This window comes from Oncorhynchus masou, chromosome 9 (genome assembly GCF_036934945.1).
Source record: "Oncorhynchus masou masou isolate Uvic2021 chromosome 9, UVic_Omas_1.1, whole genome shotgun sequence".
Lineage (NCBI taxonomy): Eukaryota > Metazoa > Chordata > Actinopteri > Salmoniformes > Salmonidae > Oncorhynchus > Oncorhynchus masou.
In genome coordinates, this window is record NC_088220.1 from 52,939,768 (window position 1) to 52,958,646 (window position 18,879).

General features: G+C 44.3%; 2 protein-coding genes across 9 annotated transcripts in view; one reads left to right on the plus strand and one right to left on the minus strand.

The window, feature by feature from the left end:
- LOC135546192 (rap1 GTPase-activating protein 2-like) overlaps positions 1–15,015 on the plus strand; it is a 93,357-nt gene extending 78,342 nt beyond the window's left edge. For 6 of the 7 annotated variants that reach the window (XM_064974412.1, XM_064974415.1, XM_064974410.1 and 3 more), the window contains 13 exons: positions 110–210; positions 1,436–1,565; positions 1,791–1,946; positions 2,367–2,438; positions 5,858–5,944; positions 6,160–6,300; positions 7,824–7,970; positions 8,311–8,423; positions 8,610–8,708; positions 9,229–9,346; positions 10,214–10,322; positions 10,692–10,762; positions 11,339–12,250. In XM_064974412.1, the coding sequence (XP_064830484.1) occupies positions 110–210; positions 1,436–1,565; positions 1,791–1,946; positions 2,367–2,438; positions 5,858–5,944; positions 6,160–6,300; positions 7,824–7,970; positions 8,311–8,423; positions 8,610–8,708; positions 9,229–9,346; positions 10,214–10,322; positions 10,692–10,762; positions 11,339–11,437 (1,443 nt within the window). In that variant the 3' untranslated portion in view covers positions 11,438–12,250. The other variant, XM_064974413.1, reaches the window with a different exon arrangement.
- Positions 15,016–15,069: 54 nt separating this feature from the next.
- LOC135546193 (uncharacterized) lies at positions 15,070–17,774 on the minus strand. 2 transcript variants are annotated; one of them, XM_064974418.1, is made up of 5 exons: positions 17,506–17,774; positions 16,789–17,127; positions 16,418–16,603; positions 16,172–16,200; positions 15,070–16,074 (listed from the first exon to the last, which is right to left on the minus strand). In XM_064974418.1, the coding sequence occupies exons 1-5, from the start codon at positions 17,588–17,590 to the stop codon at positions 15,970–15,972; spliced, it is 744 nt and encodes a 247-aa protein (XP_064830490.1). In that variant the 5' UTR covers positions 17,591–17,774; the 3' UTR covers positions 15,070–15,969. The 2 variants fall into 2 exon arrangements, with proteins under 2 accessions (XP_064830490.1, XP_064830491.1); XM_064974419.1 differs by lacking the exon at positions 17,506–17,774 and adding an exon at positions 17,344–17,493.
- Positions 17,775–18,879: the final 1,105 nt, after the last annotated feature.

Genomic DNA, 18,879 nt, shown 5'->3' on the forward strand with positions numbered 1-18,879 from the left:
AATCCCATGCTATTTATTTTTGCCCTGTAACCTGCATTAACATCTCGGCCTTTTAATATTCTCCCGTCATCCCTCTCTCCTCTCCTCTCCTCTCATCACTCCATCCCAGACGTCAGAGGAGGAGTTGTTTGGGAACAACGAGGAGACGCCAGCCTTCCGGGAGTTCCTCAGTGTTCTGGGAGACAACATAGAGCTGAACGACTTTAAGGGGTGAGAGACACTGATACAACTTTACTACCGGAGAGGGAGGGAGAGACAGAGACAACTCTACTACTGCGAGGGAGGGAGGGAGAGACAGACTGTGCAAAATGCCCACAAAATGAAATGGAACTGAGCTGCACTTCCTAACCCTCTGCCAAATGTATGACCCTTTTAGAGACACATATTTTCCTTAGATTACACAGATCCACAAAGAATTCAAAAACAAACCTCATTTTGATAAACTCCCATATCTTCTGGGTGAAATACCAGTGTGCCATCACAGCAACAAGATGTGTGACCTGTTGCCACAAGAAAAGGGCAACTAGAGAAGAACAAACACCATTGTAAATACTACCCATATTTATGTGAAATTATTTTCCTTTTTGTACTTTAACTATGTGCACATCGTTAACACTGTATATATACATAATATGACATTTTAAATGTCTTTATTCTTTTGGAACTTTTATGAGTGTAATGGTTACTGTTAATTCTTATTGTTTATTTCACTTTTGTTTATTAACTACTTCACTAGCTTTGGCAAAACTAACATATGTATGCCAATAAAGCCCTTATATTGAATCGAAATTGAATTGAGAGAGAGATGGGGAGAGCGAAAGCGAGAGAGACAGAGACAACTCTACTACTGCTCTGATACTGAGAAAGAGAGTCAGGCGCAGAGAGCAGAGGGTTCAGTGGTTTGTAGATGTATTTCTCCGGCACAAAACGGTCACGCCAAATACAGGGCACATAAACACTGACCAGCCCAAACACAGGGCAAACGATCCGGAGAACAATGAAAACACATCCACAACCGACAGAGGATACAAATAATCCCGCACAAACCTAAGCGTGTCTAACAGGCTTAAATAGACCAGAAATCAAGAAACATAAAAGGAACAGGTGCAACTAATAAGACTAAACTAACAGAAAAGGAAAAAGGGATCGGTGGTGGCTAGTAGACTGGCGACGACGACGACCACTGAGCACCGCCTGAACAGGCAGGGGAGCCACCTTCGGGGGGAGTCGTGACAGAGAGGATAGAGAGAGGGGGGGGTAGAGAGAGGGGGGGATAGAGGAAGGGAAAGAGAGAAATGCAGGACTTTGACTATATTTCATCATGAGTAGGGCCAGGAGTTTTCCCTCTCACGTGATCAGGAAATGCTCCTTGCCCTACCCAATAATTGAATGTCATGGTAATGCTAATCACATTGTGTTGTCACTGTGGTCCTAGGTTCCGTGGTGGTCTGGACGTATCCCACGGTCAGACAGGCTCTGAGTCTGTCTACACCGTCTTCAGACAGAGAGAGATGATGTTCCACGTCTCCACTAAACTACCCTTCACCGAGGGAGACGTACAACAGGTACTGAACACGCTACACCACACACAGCATAGTAACAGTGGTTACAGTAGGTGTTTTGTGAGTGCGTGCGTGTGTGTGTACGTGTGTGTGTCACTCATAAACACCCTCTGTTTCCTCATCCCTCACACCATTCCTGTGCATTTTGCCTCTAATAATTGTGACTAATTATACTGTAGAACATACAGTGTTAAGGTGTTTACAGAACACTATGCTCTTGTCCCTCAGCTCCAGAGGAAGAGGCACATAGGCAATGACATCGTGGCGGCTGTCTTCCAGGAAGGTGCCACGCCCTTTGTGCCTGACATGATCGCCTCCAACTTCCTCCATGCGTATGTGCTGGTGCAGGTGGAGAACCCTGGTACTGAACACACAACATACAAGGTCAGTGCTATAGCCTACTATGAACCTAACAGGCTCACTATGTGATATTTGCGAAGCCATTTAAAATGTGTTATTACGCAGTGGGCCTTTAAGGCATGGATATTATGTAACCGGTGTGAAATGGCTAGCTAGTTAGCGGTGCGCGCTAGTAGCGTTTCAGTCGGTGACATCACTCACTCAGAGACCTTGAAGTAGTTGTTTGCCTTGCTCTGCAAGGACTGCCGCTTTTGTGGTAACGATGCTTCGTGGTAACGATGTGGTAACGATGCTTCGAGGGTGACTGTTGTTGATGTGTGCAGAGGTTCCCTGGTTCAAGCCCAGATTGGGGCAATGAAAGGAACGGAAGCAATGCTGTTAGAATGACATAAGCCAGACTCTCCACACAGTAAATGGGTGGCATGAATTGCTTTGTGTCGACAGGTGTCTGTTACAGCGAGGGAGGATGTACCTCCGTTTGGACCACCTCTCCCCAATCCAGCGGTCTTCAAGAAGGTAAGTAAGAGAGAGAGAGAATTACAGAAAAAGATTCCGAAAGAAAGAGATGTAAGGAGATGGATAAAAGACACAGGGAGAGCGAGAGATGGAGGGAGAGTTCAAGTTTCCCACTGTTATGTACAGTGAAAGTTTGATAAACTTGCCATTATACAATTTATTCATAAAGTATTCATACTGCTTGCTTTACGCCACATGTTGTTGTGTTACAGCCTGAATTAGAAATTGATACAATTATGTTTTTTTGCACACTGTACAATCCAATACCCCATGACAAAGTGAAAACATGTTTAAACAAATTTTGGCAAATGTATTGAAAATGAATTCCGGAAATATATTATTTACATAAGTATTCACACCCCTGAGTCAATACATGTTAGAATCACCTTTGACAGCGATTACAGCTGTGAGTCTTTCTGGAAAAGTCTTTAAGGGCTTTGCACACCTGGATTGTACAGTATTTGCATATTTGCAATTTTCAAGTCATGCCGTTAGATTTCCACACCAATTTAAGTCAAAACTGTAACTAGGCCACTCAGGAACATTCAATGTCGTCTTGGTAAGCAACTCCAGTGTATAATTTGCCTTGTGTTTTAGGTTAGTGTCCTGCTAAAAGGTGAATTTGTTTCCCAGTGTCTGTTGAAAGCAGACTGAACCAGTTTTTCCTCTGGCCTGTGCTTCACTCTATTCCAATGTATTATTATTTTATCCTCCCTAGTCCTTGCTGATGACAATCATACCCATAACATGATGTAGCCACCACCATGCTTGAAAATATGAAGAGTGTTACTCGATGATGTGTTGGATTTGCCTCAAACATGACGCTTTGTATTCAGGACAATTGCTTTGCCACATTTGTTGTAGTATTACTTTAGTGCCTTATTGCAAAAAGGATCAATGTTTTGGAATATTTTTATTCTGTACAGGCTTCCTTCTTTTCACTCTTTCATTTAGGTTAGTATTGTGGAGTAACTACAATGTTTTTGATCCATCCTCAATTTTCTCCTATTACAGCCATTAAACTCTGTAACTCTTTAAAAGTCACCATTGGCCTCGTGGTGCAATCCTTGAGTGTTCCTTCCTCTCCGGCAACTGAGTTGGGAAGGACACTTGTATCTTTGTAGTGACTGGGTGTATTGATACACCATTCAAAGTGTAATTAATAACTTCACCATCCTCAAAGGGATATTCAATGTCTGCTTTTCTTACCCATCTACCAATGTACTCATCTTTGCAAGGAATTGATAAACCTCCCTGGTCTTTGTTGTTTGAATCTGTGTTAGAAATTCACTGGTCTACTGAGGGACCTTGCAGATAATTGTATGTGTGGGGTACAGAGATTTGGTAGTCATTCGAAAATCATATTAAACACTATTATTGTACACAGAGTGAGTCCTTGCAACTTATTATGTGACTTGTAAAAAATTTAAAACGCAAGTATGAAAAGCTAAATGCCTTTTCTGCTCGCTTCGAGGCAAGCAACACTGAAGCATGCATATGAGAGCACCAGCTGTTCCGGACGACTGTGTGATCATGCTCTCCGTAGCCAATGTGAGCAAGACCTTTAAACAGGTCAACATTCACAAGGTCGTGGGGCCAGATGGATTACCAGGACGTGTACTCAGAGCATGTGCAGATCTACATGTTTCAAGCAGAACACCATAGTCCTTGTGCCCAAGAAAGCGAAGGTAACCTACCTAAATAACTATAGCCCCATAGCACTCACGTTGGTAGCCATGAAGTGCTTTGAACGGCTGGTCATGGCTCACATCAACACCATCATGCTGGAAACTCTAGACCCACTCCAATTAGCATATCTCCTCAATAGATCCACAGATAACGCAATCTCAATCGCACTCCACACTGCCCTTTCCCAGCTGGACAAAAGGAACACCTATGTGAGAATGCTGTTCATTGACTACAGCTCAGCATTCAACACCATAGTGCCCACAAAGCTCATCACGAAGCTAAGGACCCTGGGACTAAACACTTCCCTCTGCAACTGGATCCTGGACTTCCTGACTGGTCGCCCCCAGTTGGTAAAGGGTAGGCAACTACATGTCTGCCACGCTGATCCTCAACATGGGGGCCCCACAGGGGTGCGTGCTTAGTCCTCTCCTGTACTCCCTGACGACACAACAGTGGTCGGCGTGATCACCGACAACGATGAGACAGCCTAGAGGGAGGAGGTCAGAGACCTGGCTGTGTGGTGCCAGTACAATAACCTCTCCCTCAACGTGAGCAAGAGAAAGGAGCTGATCATGGACTACAGGAAAAGGAGGGCTGAACACACACCCATTCACATCAACTGGGCTGTAGTGGAGCAGGTCGAGAGTTTCAAGTTCCTTGGTGTCCTCAAAAAGTTCTACAGCTGCACCATCGAGAGCATCCTGACTGGTTGCATCACTGTCTGGTATGGCAACTGCTCGCCATCCAGACGTAAGGCGCTACAGAGGGTAGTGCGTACAGCCCAGTACATCACTGGGGCCAAGCTTCCTGCCATCCAGGACCTATATACTAGGTGGTGTCAGAGGAAAGACCAAAAAATTGTCAAAAACTCCAATCACCCACATCATAGACTGTTCTCTCTGCTACCGCAAGGCAAGCGGTACCGGAGCCCCAAGTCTAGGTCCAACAGGCTCCTTTACAGCTTCTACCCTCAAGGCGTTTGACTGCTAAACAAGCCCCCAGGACTATCTACAATGACCCCCCCCCCTGTTTTTAAACTACTGCTGCTCTCTGTTTATTATCTATGCATAGTCACTTTACCCCTACCTTAATGTACACCTACATGTACAGATGACCTCGACTGACCGGTACCCCCTGTATATAGCCTCATTATTTTTTATTTTATTGTGTTACTTTTTATTAAATTTTTTACTTTAGTTTATTTAGTAAATATTTTCTTAACTCTATTTCTTGAATTGCATTATTGGTTAAGGGCTTGTAAGTAAGCATTTCATGGTACACCTGTTGTATTCGGTGCATGTGACAAATAAAATTTGATTTGATTTGTTAAGCACATTTTTACTCCTGAACTTATTTAGGCTTCCCATAACAAAGAGATTGAATACGTATTAACTCAAGACATTCCAGCTTTTCATTTTTTAAATTAAATATAAAAACATAATTTCACTATCGGGGATTTTGTGTACAGGCCAGTGACACAAAATCTCAATGTAATCCATTTTAAATTCAGGCTGTAACACAACAAAATGTGGAAAAAGGAAAGGGGTGTGAACACTTTCTGAGGGCACCGTGTCAGTCCTTTCCGTCCCATCGACTCCAGACGACCAGATGATGATGAGTATGGTGCTGATGAAAGTCACCTCTTCCCTCCCGCTCTCGTCTCTCCCCTCCCGCTCTCGTCTCTCCCCTCCCCCTCTCGTCTCTCCCATCCCCCTCTCGTCTCTCCCCAGGGTCCTGAGTTCCGCCACTTCCTCCTGACAAAGCTGATCAATGCAGAGAACGCCTGCTACAAGTCTGACAAGTTTGCCAAGCTAGAGGTGAGAGGGGCAGATGACTCGACACCCTTGATGTGCTGTTCAATCTCTTTCATCTATCGCAATCTTTCTACTACTGCCTCTTAAATGATACATTGTGGTGTTGTTTTTTTTTGCATGTGTGTGTGTGTGTGTGTGTGTTTGCTTCTGTGCATCTGTGTACATCTGTGTCTCAATGGATCTGTGTGTGCATGTGTCTGTGCGTGCGTGTGTTGTAGGGGCGGACGCGAGCTGCACTGCTGGATAACCTTCATGATGAGCTCCACAGACAGACCCAAGTTACTCTGGGGCAAGGCCAGGCTGGGGAGGAGGACAAGCTGGAGAATGGGGGCCATGGGGGACTGCTGGAGTCCTTCAAGGTGACACTTTTACACCATTATTTTTACCTCATCATTTGTCGCCATGTCTGAACCTTTCTCTTTCTCTCTCTCGCTCTCTCTACCTCATCTCTCTCGCTCTCTCCTTCTCTCTCTCGCTCTCTCGACCTCATCTCTCTCTCGCTCTCTCTCGCTCTCTATCTCTCTTTCGCCCCCTCTCTCTTTCTCTCTCTCGCTCTCTCCTTCTCTTTTCTATCTCTCTACCTCCTATCGCTATCTCTCTCCCTCTCTCTCTGTCTCTCTCTGCTGTTCCCTTACTCTCTCTCGCTCTCTCTCTGTCTTTCCCTCCCTCCAACCACGCTGCTGTTGATTGAGATTAAGGGGTATTAATCATCGTACCCCCTTACCCGTCTCTCTCCATCTCTCTCTCCCTCCCCTACCATCCGTCTCTGACCATATGGTGTCTCACTGTCTGTTCACAGGCAGTGTGGAGGTGTGTGTTGCATGCCACTCATTCAACCACTGGGGGTGCTGTGCTCATCACTACAACAGCAGTCACTGTTTATTCCCTGTCATCGCAGATACTGTGTTATTCTAATTGAGATTCAGAACAAAGCATATCCCATGTTGAAAAAAGCTTCTCCAAACATTGAAACACTCCATAAACACTGTTCAGGTGGTTTTGTTTGTTGTGTTTTATGCCATTCTAGACTAACGTTGAAACACACCGTCCCTGTCTCCCTTAGTCTGACCTACTGGTGATGACAGGCAGGCAGGCAAAGGAGCAGGCAAAAGGCAGGTCAAGGGCAGGCAGAGGTCAGTAATCCAGATAGGTGGGGCAAAGGTACAGGACAGCAGGCAGGCTCAGGGTCAGGGCAGGCAGAAAGGTCAAAGCCGGGATAAACTAGAAAACAGGAACTTAGACAAGACAGGAGCAAGGGGAAAACCACTAGTGGGTTCTACGAAACGAACTGGCAACAGACAAACAGAGAACACAGGTATAAATACACAGGGGATGATGGGGAAGATGGGGGACATCTGGAGGGGGGTGGAGACGAGCACATAGACAGGTGAAACAGATCAGGGCGTGACATGTAGTTCCACGAGTAAAACACTACTGAAAACACTACCTAGTTCAGAACTTAGTTTAACCACCACCAAGCCTCTGCAAAATGTATTTAAATTACTAGTTGAACTACATATACTGTAGTTCATTACTCCCCAACACTGATAATACTACAGTCATATCTCTCACTATCCATGCACTGCACTCCTTATTCCTCTGTGTACGAGAAGTGCACTCTGGATAAAATGGGGTGAACTGATCTGGCAATTGGAGGGCTGCTGGTTTCACATCCTAAAGACGTTCCCTCTCGTGTTGGGCCCTTAAGCGAGGCACCTTTACCACACAACATGCTCTGCATCCAGGGCCCCTGTGCTTGTCTCAGCTGTACGACTGTACTCATTTCCCTTCTCTTCCACTGTCCTCTTTTCTCTCTCACTCCGTCACCGCTCCCTTCTAACCCACTCCCTCCTCTGTCCCCGTCTCTGTCCCCGTCCCCTAGCGTGCCATGCGCGTCCGGAGTCACTCCATGGAGACTATGGTGGGGTCCCACCGTCACCGGAGTCCAGGGGTGGGAGGGGGGGTCCCGGCCAGCTTGAGTGGAGGGGGGCTGCCACAGAGCACCGAGTGCACAAAGAGTACCTTCACGGTGAGCAGGGGGGAGGGGGTAGAGAGGGAGGAGCGCTAGAGGTTACAAAGTCATATTTACACACAAATGAAACTGGACATGCACATACTCTTGGTAAATTGCACATTTTGCAAAAATGTCCTCTAATGAGTCATGATATCAACATGTACTTTTGCAAACAGTCACATCCATGTAATAACTCCATATTATCAGTGTGCCGATGTAATTTCAACTGTTTTATATGTGAAGGGTATTGGTCGATCACAATGTAGCCAAAATCTGCCTTAATGACGCTCTATCAGCCTCCTAATGCTGTATATTGCCTGCTTGTTAATGCTATTGACTGGGTGTCTCTCTCCAGCCACCAGTGCTGTCAGCCAAGTCTCCCCTGAAGAGTCCAGTGAAGCGTCGTTCAGGCCTCTTCCCCCGCCTCCACTCCAGCACAGAGAGCCCCTCGGACAGACACACGCGCAGGTCAGTAGGCTTTCCTTAGCCTGGTCCTAGGTCTGTTTGTGCTGTTTTGTTAATGTCCACAGGAGTTGGCAAAACATCACAAACAGATCTGGGACCAGGCTGTGCATTCGTGTCATAATACTGAAGCTTTAGTTTTGTCAATGTCTATTTGCTCTATCTGCTAACTTGGTCCATATGTTGTTGCAGTGACCAAAAGACCCCAGACATCTGCCCGCTCGGACAGGAAGGGAGGTCAGAGACGTGGTCCAACCCCAGCTCGCCAGAGATCTGCCCCAACAAGGAGAGGTGAGATGAACCACAAACAAAACACTGAACATGAACACACAAGGTGTGCATGACATGTGCATGTGCTCTGTAAACCTCTCCTCTCCTCCTGTCTCCTCTCCTCCCGTCCCCTCTCCTCTCCTCCTGTCCTCTCTCCTCTCCTCCCGTCCTCTCTCCTCTCCTTCCCTCTCGTCCCGTCCCCTCTCCTCTCCTTCCCTCTCGTCTCCTCTCCTCCCGTCCCCTCTCCTCCCGTCCCCTCTCCTCTCCTCCCGTCCCCTCTCCTCTCCTCCCGTCCTCTCTCCTCTCCTCCCGTCCTCTCTCCTCTCCTCTCCTTCCCTCTCGCCCCGTCCCCTCTCGTCTCCTCTCCTCCCATCCTCTCTCCTCTCCTCCTGTCCTCTCTCCTCTCCTCCCGTCCCTCTCTCCTCTCCTCCCGTCCTCTCTCCTCCCGTCCTCTCTCCTCTCCTCCTGTCCCTTCCCCTGGTCCTCGTCTCTCCTTTCTTCTCCTCTCCTCTAACGCTGTTCCTCTACCTCCTGTCACCAGGCCGTTCCTCAAGCTGAAGGACTGCAGCAGCAGACCCAACATCTCCCGCTCCTCCTCCAGCACCAGCAGCTTCAGCAGCACCACCGGGGAGGGAGAGGCCCTGGAGGAGTTTGACACTGTGAGGGCCTGCAGCCATTGGGGAGACAAGGGGGCTGGGGAGGCCCTGGAGCCATTATGCTGGTGGCGTATGTAGGATGGACAGAGGGTTAGGGAGTAGGGAGGCAGGGGGAACAATGAGGCAGTGGGCTGGGAGACAGGGGGGCAGGGTGGGCTTGGGTGGGCCATAGCATTTGGATCAGGACTGGCAGGGTGCTTCTGGAACATAATTGGGCAGATCACAGGCCTGTGGTGCTCAGTAGTTGTGGGACACAAAATGATGAATTGTATAAGGACCATGTTCTTTTCATCGTTAACTGCATGAAGGCATCATCAAATGACACTGTTGGAATGATTTGAGATAATTTGGCAGTACTGAGAGAATAAATTGAGATGATGCAATGACAGCTGGTGATTAAGTCAGTTATGGTTTCTGTCACTCTCTTTGGATCGTATTGCGTTGGATGTCAATCACGAACACTTGGCGAAGGATGAGAATGATTGTATCATACACACATTAACACACACAGATCAGTGTTTACACACAAAGAAAACTGTTGTTCAACAGTTAACAGCTTCGTTTACAGTTTTGCTGTTGAATAGAACTCAGTTAACTGAAGGCTGGAATTTGTGTGCCCTCTGGAGCAGTTTGGGGGTTAAGTTCCTTGCTCAAGAGCACAACGGCAGCACAGTGCTGAAAACCAACCAGTTGTAGTAATTCCAGTTGATGCCTATTGGCCTTGAGTTAGTAGCTCTAGTATGTAGTGTGTAGTCTGTAGTCTGTAGTGTGTGGTGACAGTAGAATGATACAGACGGATGACTACCCTCACCCTGACAGCTCTTCCTAAACTTCCTCCTCCTCTTCTCCCTCCTCATCTTCCTCTCCCAGGGAACCCACCCATCCATAGCCTCCTCGTCTGTGTTCAGCCCCTACCCTTCCCTCAGCGTAGAGAGCCAAGGCTCTGCCACACCCCTCATCATGTGTCGCAGTCCCACAGGTAAACACCCAACACTGATACACAACACCTGGGTGTGACCGACTGGGATCCAAACCCGGGTCTGCCGCACACCACAAGACCATGTTAGCCCTTTGGGCTGAAGTCTAGGCATTCTGCAAGTCATCGGGGTTACTAAACACTCGAGCATCTCTGTTATATAGGTCTCTATGCCCTCTGTATCCATCTCTTACACTGTAGATTCCAATGGTGAGTTTGTTGACGTTCTATACTTGAACTAATCAGGAAGCACACGTGTTACTTACTTTATTGTCGGCGAGTATGTTTTCTCGTCCTCAATGTGTGATTGACACTCAGTCATAGAGTGTGTACTCCTCTGTTAATGGAGGCTTTAACTTATTCTCCCTCCAGATGTGAAGAGTAAGATGTCTCCCAGGTCAAACTTGAAGTTCCGCTTCGACAAGATGAGTCACGCCACAACTGTAAGCGATGTCTCACTGTACTGTACCATACTATGCTGTACTATACTGAACTGTACTATACAGTCGTGGCCAAAAGTTTTGAGAATGACACATATTCATTTCCACAAAGTTTGCTGCTTCAGTGTCTTTATATATTTTTGTCAGATGTTACTATGGAATACTGAAGTATAATTACAAGCATTTCATAAGTGTCAAAGGCTTTGTTTTTCCTGGATGTTTTTCCTGGAGAGTAGTGGCTTCTTTTCTGCCCTTCTTGACACCAGGCCATCCTCCAAAAGTCTTTGCCTCACTGTGCGTGCAGATGCACTCACATCTGCCTGCTGCCATTCCTGAGCAAGCTCTGTACTGGTGGTGCCCCAATCCCTCAGCTGAATCAACTTTAGGAGACGGTCCTGGCGCTTGCTAGACTTTCTTTGGTGCCCTGAAGCCTTCTTCACAACAATTGAACCCCTCTCCTTGAAGTTATTGATGGTCTGATAAATGGTTGATTTAGGTGCAATCTTACTGGCAGCAATATTCTTGCCTGTGAAGCCCTTTTTGTGCAAAGCAATGATGACGGCACGTGTTTCCTTGCAGGTAATCATGTTTGACAGAGGAAGAACAATGATTCCAAGCACCACCCTCCCTTGGAAGCTTCCAGTCTGTTATTCGAACTCAATAAGCATGACAGAGTGACCTCCAGCCTTGTCCTCGTCAACACTCACACCTGTGTTAACGAGAGAATCACTGACATCAGTGATGTCAGCTGGTCCTTTTTGTGGCAGGGCTGAAATGCAGTGGAAATGTTTTTTGGGGGTTCAGTTCATTTGCATGGCAAATAGGGACTTTGCAATTAATTGCAATTCATCTGATCACTCTTCATAACATTTTGGAGTATATGCAAATTGCCATCTCACAAACTGAGGCAGCAGACTTTGTGAAAATGTATATTTGTGTCATTCTCAAAACATTTGGCTAAGACTGTACTATACTGTATTATATTATACTGCACTGTACTATATACTATACTTTACTATACACTGTACTGTACTCTATTCTACTCTACCCTAGTCTACTGTGCTGCATGTGTGATAAACACACTGCTCAGTGAATGCAGTCTTGAAGTGACCCACTGCTCTCCTCCAGACATTGGGATATGATAGGTGGATATAGCATCAGGGACAGTAGCTTGGTCCTGTATCACAGTCCCTTCACTGCTGGGTCTGCTCTGAGCTGGGTCCTGTATCACAGTCCCTTCACTGCTGGGTCTGCTCTGAGCTGGGTCCTGTATCACAGTCCCATCACTGCTGGGTCTGCTCTGAGCTGGGTCCTGTATCACAGTCCCTTCACTGCTGGGTCTGCTCTGCATCCCTCATCTCTTGTCTGTAGTACACTATCTAGCTAGAGATCTTGCTTTAACCTATCAGCTTGATCCCTCATTAGAATAGAGATGATGATGCTGATGATGATGATGTTGTTGTTGTAATGGGACATTTATGTTATTTTCTATTGCAGTCCGAATAGAAATCTGGATTTTCCAAAAAAGGGACAACACTGTTGGCGCAAAGAACATCCCCAACATCACCAACGCATTCACAATGGAATAACAAAATGTACTGAACTTCATGACTAAAGGGAATTAAGTGGATTAGCTAGTGCATAAGAGCACACACACAGACAGATACTGAGCTGGAAAGGAGGGAGAATCCTGTGTCCTCTCAGTATCTCTCTCTCTCTCTCTCTCTCTCTCTCTCTCTCTCTCTCTCTCTCTCTCTCTCTCTCTCTCTCTCTCTCTCTCTCTCTCTCTCTCTCTTTTTTCTCGATGTGTCTGGTACAGAAATAGCTCACAGTGAGAGGCTAGGCGCCATGTGTTGCTGAAATTCTCATCTGTAACATTAACCTCATACAACAACTAGACAAGGCAAGGTTTAAAGGTCCAATGCAGGCATTTTATCTCAATATAATATAATTTCTGGGTAACAATAAAGTACCTTACTGAGATTGTTTTCAAATGGTCAAAAAGAAACAGAAATAGCTCCTTAGCAAAGGATAATTTCTCAAGCAAGAATTTTGCTAGGACTATCTGGGAGTGGGGAGGGGAAAACTGAAAATGAGCTGTTATTGGCATAGAGGTTGGGAACTCTCTTTCTTATTGGTCTATTAACCAAGGTACTGCATGGTGATGTCACCAATGGAAGGCCAAAACTCCATCCCACCAGAACAGGCAGAAATTTCAGGGCTTTTCAAACAGCTCTTACACTAAAATGGCATTATCACCATTTTCACAATTTCACAGTATTACTCCAACCTCTTAGTGTGGAAATATATATAGAACACAGGAAAAGCTAGTGTTTGATTGCACTGGGCCTTTAACCTCACAACATTCATCGTCATTGATTTACGAAACTGTGGTTATAGGTCACTTTTTCGGTGCACTCATATCTCAGATTACAGCGATTGTTCATTGTGGTCCTCTTCTGCTACGATCTCCATATATGGGTCCAGGCGGGTGTAAGTTGTGGTACAGGCCTTCAGAAACGGATGTTGTTTCACCATGGGAAATGTCTCTCTTGTCTTTGCCCCAGTTTGTCTGTCTGGGGACAGTTAGTCTATTGCCTTACAAGGACTTCTTCCGGCAGTAGTTTCGCTTCTTTTTGAGTCACCTGTTGTAATGCTGGTCATCTTCCCCTCTGGCCTCACACACAGTACAGTCAATGCAGGTCAATAGAATGGATCAATCCACAATAGAGAAAGATACAGTATTCAGATACTGCATAGATTCTAGGGTTGGGGTCCGTTCCATTTCAATTAAACTACTTATTTTTGAATCTTATAGGAATTACATTGAGGACAATAAGGAATTGGAATGTTTGTTTACTTCCTGTTTCCGACATGGAATTGATAGATACGGCATTTATCTATATGGCTCAATCCTCATCAAACAGTATTGAAGTGATCGGGTTCGTCTTAAGCTGCCGAAGGAAGGGACTTGACCCTTGCAAATCAAGTGCTCCATTTGTGGAGATTTGCTCACACGAAAAAAAAAGATGCCATTGCGCTCTGTCACAAGCTTAATTTAGCCAAAGTCGCGCCTTACAATCTATCTGAAACCCTTTCACTTTCCATGTGCTTCTCACTGTGTGAGAGGTTGAGCAGAGAGTTTGGATAAGGTTTATTTTGGTTTACGTTTAGCTGTGGGTGTCTATACGTTTTGCTGTGGATGAATCCAGACCTGGGTTCAGATACTATTTGAAATCTTTCAAATACTTTGAGTGTGTGCTCTAGCCTGCCTGGTTTGCCGTTTTGGGACTATTGTATGTGTCCATTAAGCCAGGCAGGCTTAATCAAGCACAAAGGACATGTTTTAAAAGGTTTAATGTAGCATTTGAACTGAGGTCTGCTTCTCACATGTCCTTATATAAACAGCCAGTTGTATTTCACCCAATGAATGAATCAATGTTAATTGAAAACATGTACGCTTATATAAAGGGTGCACAGCTGAGAAACACACAGATTGCTCCATGGAAATCGTTTTCAGTAGTTAAAGTGATTTCACAATGTTTTTTTTCTCTCACTAACATTTCTCCCCCCAAAACTAATTGGCAATATAATATTTTAAAGGGATCTTGCATATTTTGGAACTGTGATTGAATGCCTTGTGATTTTGATGGTTCATTTTTCAGTCTTAAGTAGAAGCAAACAGCAAAAAACTTTTGATCTTACAAACCCCAAAACAATGTTAGTGCATTGTAGTAACAAAATATATGATCACTTTACCTTGTTGCAAAGCTACATGATTACAAACAAATCATGTGTGAATGTCTTCACCCAGGAACACATCGAAATTGCATGGTCTCCATTGATGTGACCAAATCAGTCAGCTATATTTGAGGTTGGGAGAATATCCATGCCCTATAGCTGTACAGAGGTTCATTCTTATTGCTGGAGTATTTGTGACTGGAGTTCTGTTATGTGGTACACAAAAACTCAGAAAGTTGAGCAGGCCAGACAGTTATATATGAACTAGTCTTTTAGTTTGTAGAGGGCATCCACAAGTGCCCCTCAGCCTACTATTTGTTAATAAGGCCATAATTTATTGATTTTATCTTTTGCTATTGATGTTATGTAAAAATGTAATTGCAGATTAAATGAATGAAAGAGGTCAAATGAAAGGAAATGTTCATTTAAAAAGCCTAAACATGAATATGTATATTTCGTTATGTAATGTGCCATTAAGAATTTATTGTAAAATAAAATGTGGTATTTTGTGTCAATTTGTGTTGTGTTGCTTAATTCAGTGACCTCACAGGAAGGAACAGAGGCATATCTGATTGTTTTTGTCTGTTTATTATAAAAGGGAGAGAGCATGCTTTAGACATGGGTTCAAATACTATTTGAAATCATCTTAAATAATGTATATGTGTTTGATTGAGCTTGCCTGGCATAATGGACCAATAGAATAGTCCAAAGATGGCAAAACTCACCCCTCAGGTCCCCCAGGCAGGCTAGAGCAAACACTCAAAGTATTTGAAATATTTCAAATAGTGTCTGAACCCAGGTCTGCTTTACATGGAACATTGTTTTGAGGGGGCTACATTTAATAGAATTTGCTCAACTTTTCTTAGCAGTGGCAATATTTTGGTATGGAACATCAGTTCGAGTCTGTTTATTCAAACACACGGCAGAGAGAGTAATTCCCACAAATAATAATGACTCAGTGTTAACAAATAAAAGACAGTTGCATAAAACACAATTTAGAAAACTGAACACAGATTATATTTAGAGATGATTTTCACATGGCACCACGATCGAGCTGAGCGCGAGGATGGAAGTTACTGCATGACACACACAAAATCAGAAAGCATCTGAAGTCATTCATTCCAGATCTCTGACATGTGACCACTCGATCAACACAAGTCTGTTACATGCGGAGGTGAATATTGACGTGAATTCAGGGGATAGCCTCGGCCAGGACTCGAACCTCGGTCCAGCGACTATCAACTCAACGCATTAGCCTTTACGACAAGAGATCCGAACCATTTGACGAGGTCACTGCCTACTGGGCACAGATGTCAATGCAACATTTATTCCACGTTGGTTCAATGTACTTTCGTGGAGACAAAGTTGATTCAACTAGTGTGTGCCCAGTGGGTAGGAGTTGAGTTGAGGTCTCTACAATATAAAAGTCTGACTGGCCATACATTGTCCATCCCACAATAAACAGTGAGTCAGGAGAAGCGGGGAGAGGAGTAGACTGTGAGCTGTGCGGCTTTTCGTTGAGGATTAGGATTCTGCTGTTCAAGGCAGTCCTTTGAAAGAGCTGCATAGACCAACTGCAAGAAAACAGACACTCAGGTTAGCCCGAGAAAGCATTCTAGAAAAAGGTTAAGGAAAAGGGCATTCAGAAACAATTATTCAAATAATACTCACCTCTATCTTTGGTTTAGGCTTGGGTGTGGCTGCAAAGAAAATATCAGGGTCAGAATTAGATTTAATACATTCCTAATTGGGAACTTCACAAATTAGCATTAGACTTGCCTTTAAATAAGCTGTAGACACGATCAACTGTACAAAGTGATCGCATGTTCATGTACAATGCTGTAGTAGAAATGTGCATGTCAACACACTGCAGCAAGATGTTATGAAATTGTATCGATAAAGAAAGAGATGTCTTACGGGGCTTGTCCTTGCGTGCACTTTGGGAGCGTGGTGGGGGCTTGGGCGGTGGTATTGGTGGGGGCTGAGATGGGACCTTTGACCGTATATGGTAAGCCAGACCCAAAACCAGGGTGATTACCAAACAGGTACTTACATACACCGTCAACCTGGAATAGACCTTCCTCACGGATGTGGGTGGTATGGCTGCAGAGAGAAGGTACAGCACATCAATGAAGTCAGAGCACATGCATACCAGTCTACCTGTCATCTGGGAATGTCGAGTGGTCATTTTCTGTGATTGATTCTCATTTTTGGGGAAAATCTTACAGAGCAATACATACTGTATATTCATTGTATGAAACATGAACAAATAGTTAATGTAGACTCACCTGCAGTGATGTTCACATATGTCATATGTCCAACACTGGTGGATCCCTCAACCCAGGTGATCTGGCATTGGTACATTCCATGATCTGATTGGTTGACGTTGAGGATGTCCATGAGCAGACGGGTACTATTGGTTGTCAATGTGACTTTGGAGAGATGATGCCTTGGAGTGAGACTAAAGAGAAGGAACTGTCCCTCTGTTGACAGCCCCCATCCCCCTGTCCAGCCATCATCTCCACAATGCTGAACAACACAGGATAGGGAAAGAGTGCCCCCCTTTGGTACGTCAACAGAACCTCTTTTTGCCAAGACAGAAGTCACACATTCCTCTGAATCATAACCTGATGGATCAAAAGTTGACAAAAGTGAACATATAAATATAATGTAAATATAATATAAAACATTCACGAGACAACAGAGGAGCAGCATCTACATCCATTCATATCCCAATGGCAATCTACATGTATAGTACGTGTGTGGTAATGTATAGTAAAGAGTTCATTGAGAGAAGATATCTCTCATGATACCTCTTTTGTAGGGAAGCAGATGATACATACATTTAGATAAGATTTTTGATTACTTGTCCTTCCTTTTCTGATCTCGAGTGACATCCTAGATAGCTCTTTCAGTCATTTGTCGGTCATCCTACATATATGGTTATAAAACCAAGGTTCTGACCACAACTGTCAGGAATCCTAAACAAGAGTAGTTGGACTTACTCGGGAGAAAACATAGACAGGTCCATGAGAGAAACAGACAGTTGTACATTTCTTTCTTCCCCATAGAATAGTAGGACGGTTCCATAGAGCAGCCCCAACACAATGTCCTGGTGCCTCAGGAAGCTGGACCCAACATTATTAGCGCAAAAACTACTGTGTTTTTACTAGGCGTATACAAATGGTTCTTCTTAGTTTCTCAATTGTTCTCTCACTTTCTCATGACATTTTTCTCCCCTCAATGGGAGTGTACTCTCCACAATTGCGAAATGGTTTCCAGTAGCTGCCTCAGTCGAGTTGGAAATGAGGAAGGAAGTACACGAGCACACACACACACACGCACGCACGCACGCACGCACGCACGCACGCACGCACGCACGCACGCACACACACACACACACACACACACACACACACACACACACACACACACACACACACACACACACTCTCTCTCTCTCTCTCTCTCTCTCAATTCAATTCAATTCAAGGGGCTTTATTGGCATGGGAAACATATGTTAACATTGCCAAAGCAAGTAAGGTATATAATATATAAAGTGAAATAAACAATAAAAATTAACAGTAGACATCACACATACAGAAGTTTCAAAACAATAAAGACATTACAAATGTCATATTATATATATATATACAGTGTTTTTACAATGTGCAAATGGTAAAGGACACAAGATAAAATAAATAAGCATAGATATGTGTTGTATTTACAATGGTGCGTGTTCTTCACTGGTTGCCCTTTTCTCGTGGCAACAGGTCACAAATCTTGCTGCTCTGATGGCACACTGTGGAATTTCACCCAGTAGATATGGGAGTTTTTCAAAATTGGATTTGTTTTCGAATTCTTTGTGGATCTGTGTAATCTGAGGGAAATATGTCTCTCTAATATGGTCATACATTGGGCAGGAGGTTAGGAAGTGCAGCTCAGTTTCCACCTCATTTTGTGGGCAGTGAGCACATAGCCTGTCTTCCCTTGAGAGCCATGTCTGCCTACTCTCTCTCTCTCTCCAACTCCAACTCCAACTCCAACTCCAAAAGAAAAATCACATCCTTCCCCGAATTCTGTGGGCTGGGCACAATCATTAACTATTTAGATAGAATATAATAGTTAACATTTAGCAATACATTTACTAAAGAATACATTTCCATGGAAACCAAGAAAAAAGTGTGTTGAATGTGTATGTTTTTGATTGTGTCTGTACATTGAATCTCATCTTTCAAATAAAGGTTGTGTAATGACATGGCCCAAGTTGTATAGTAAATCTTCTTGTTGCTTCTATCTACCAATTCAGGCCAACTGCAAGGTAGTTCAAAATGAAAAATTAAAGCAACAAAATGTGTTATTACCTAATAATAAGAATG

Excerpts from the sequence above, each read along its gene's own strand:
- LOC135546193 (XM_064974418.1), bottom strand. The coding sequence starts at position 17,590 with ATGGAACCGTCCTACTATTCTATGGGGAAGAAAGAAATGTACAACTGT. Across the intron at positions 16,604-16,788 it reads ATATGTGAACATCACTGCAG|CCATACCACCCACATCCGTG; the intron begins GTGAGTCTACAT and ends TTCTCTCTGCAG. Across the intron at positions 16,075-16,171 it reads AGCCTAAACCAAAGATAGAG|TTGGTCTATGCAGCTCTTTC; the intron begins GTGAGTATTATT and ends GTTTTCTTGCAG.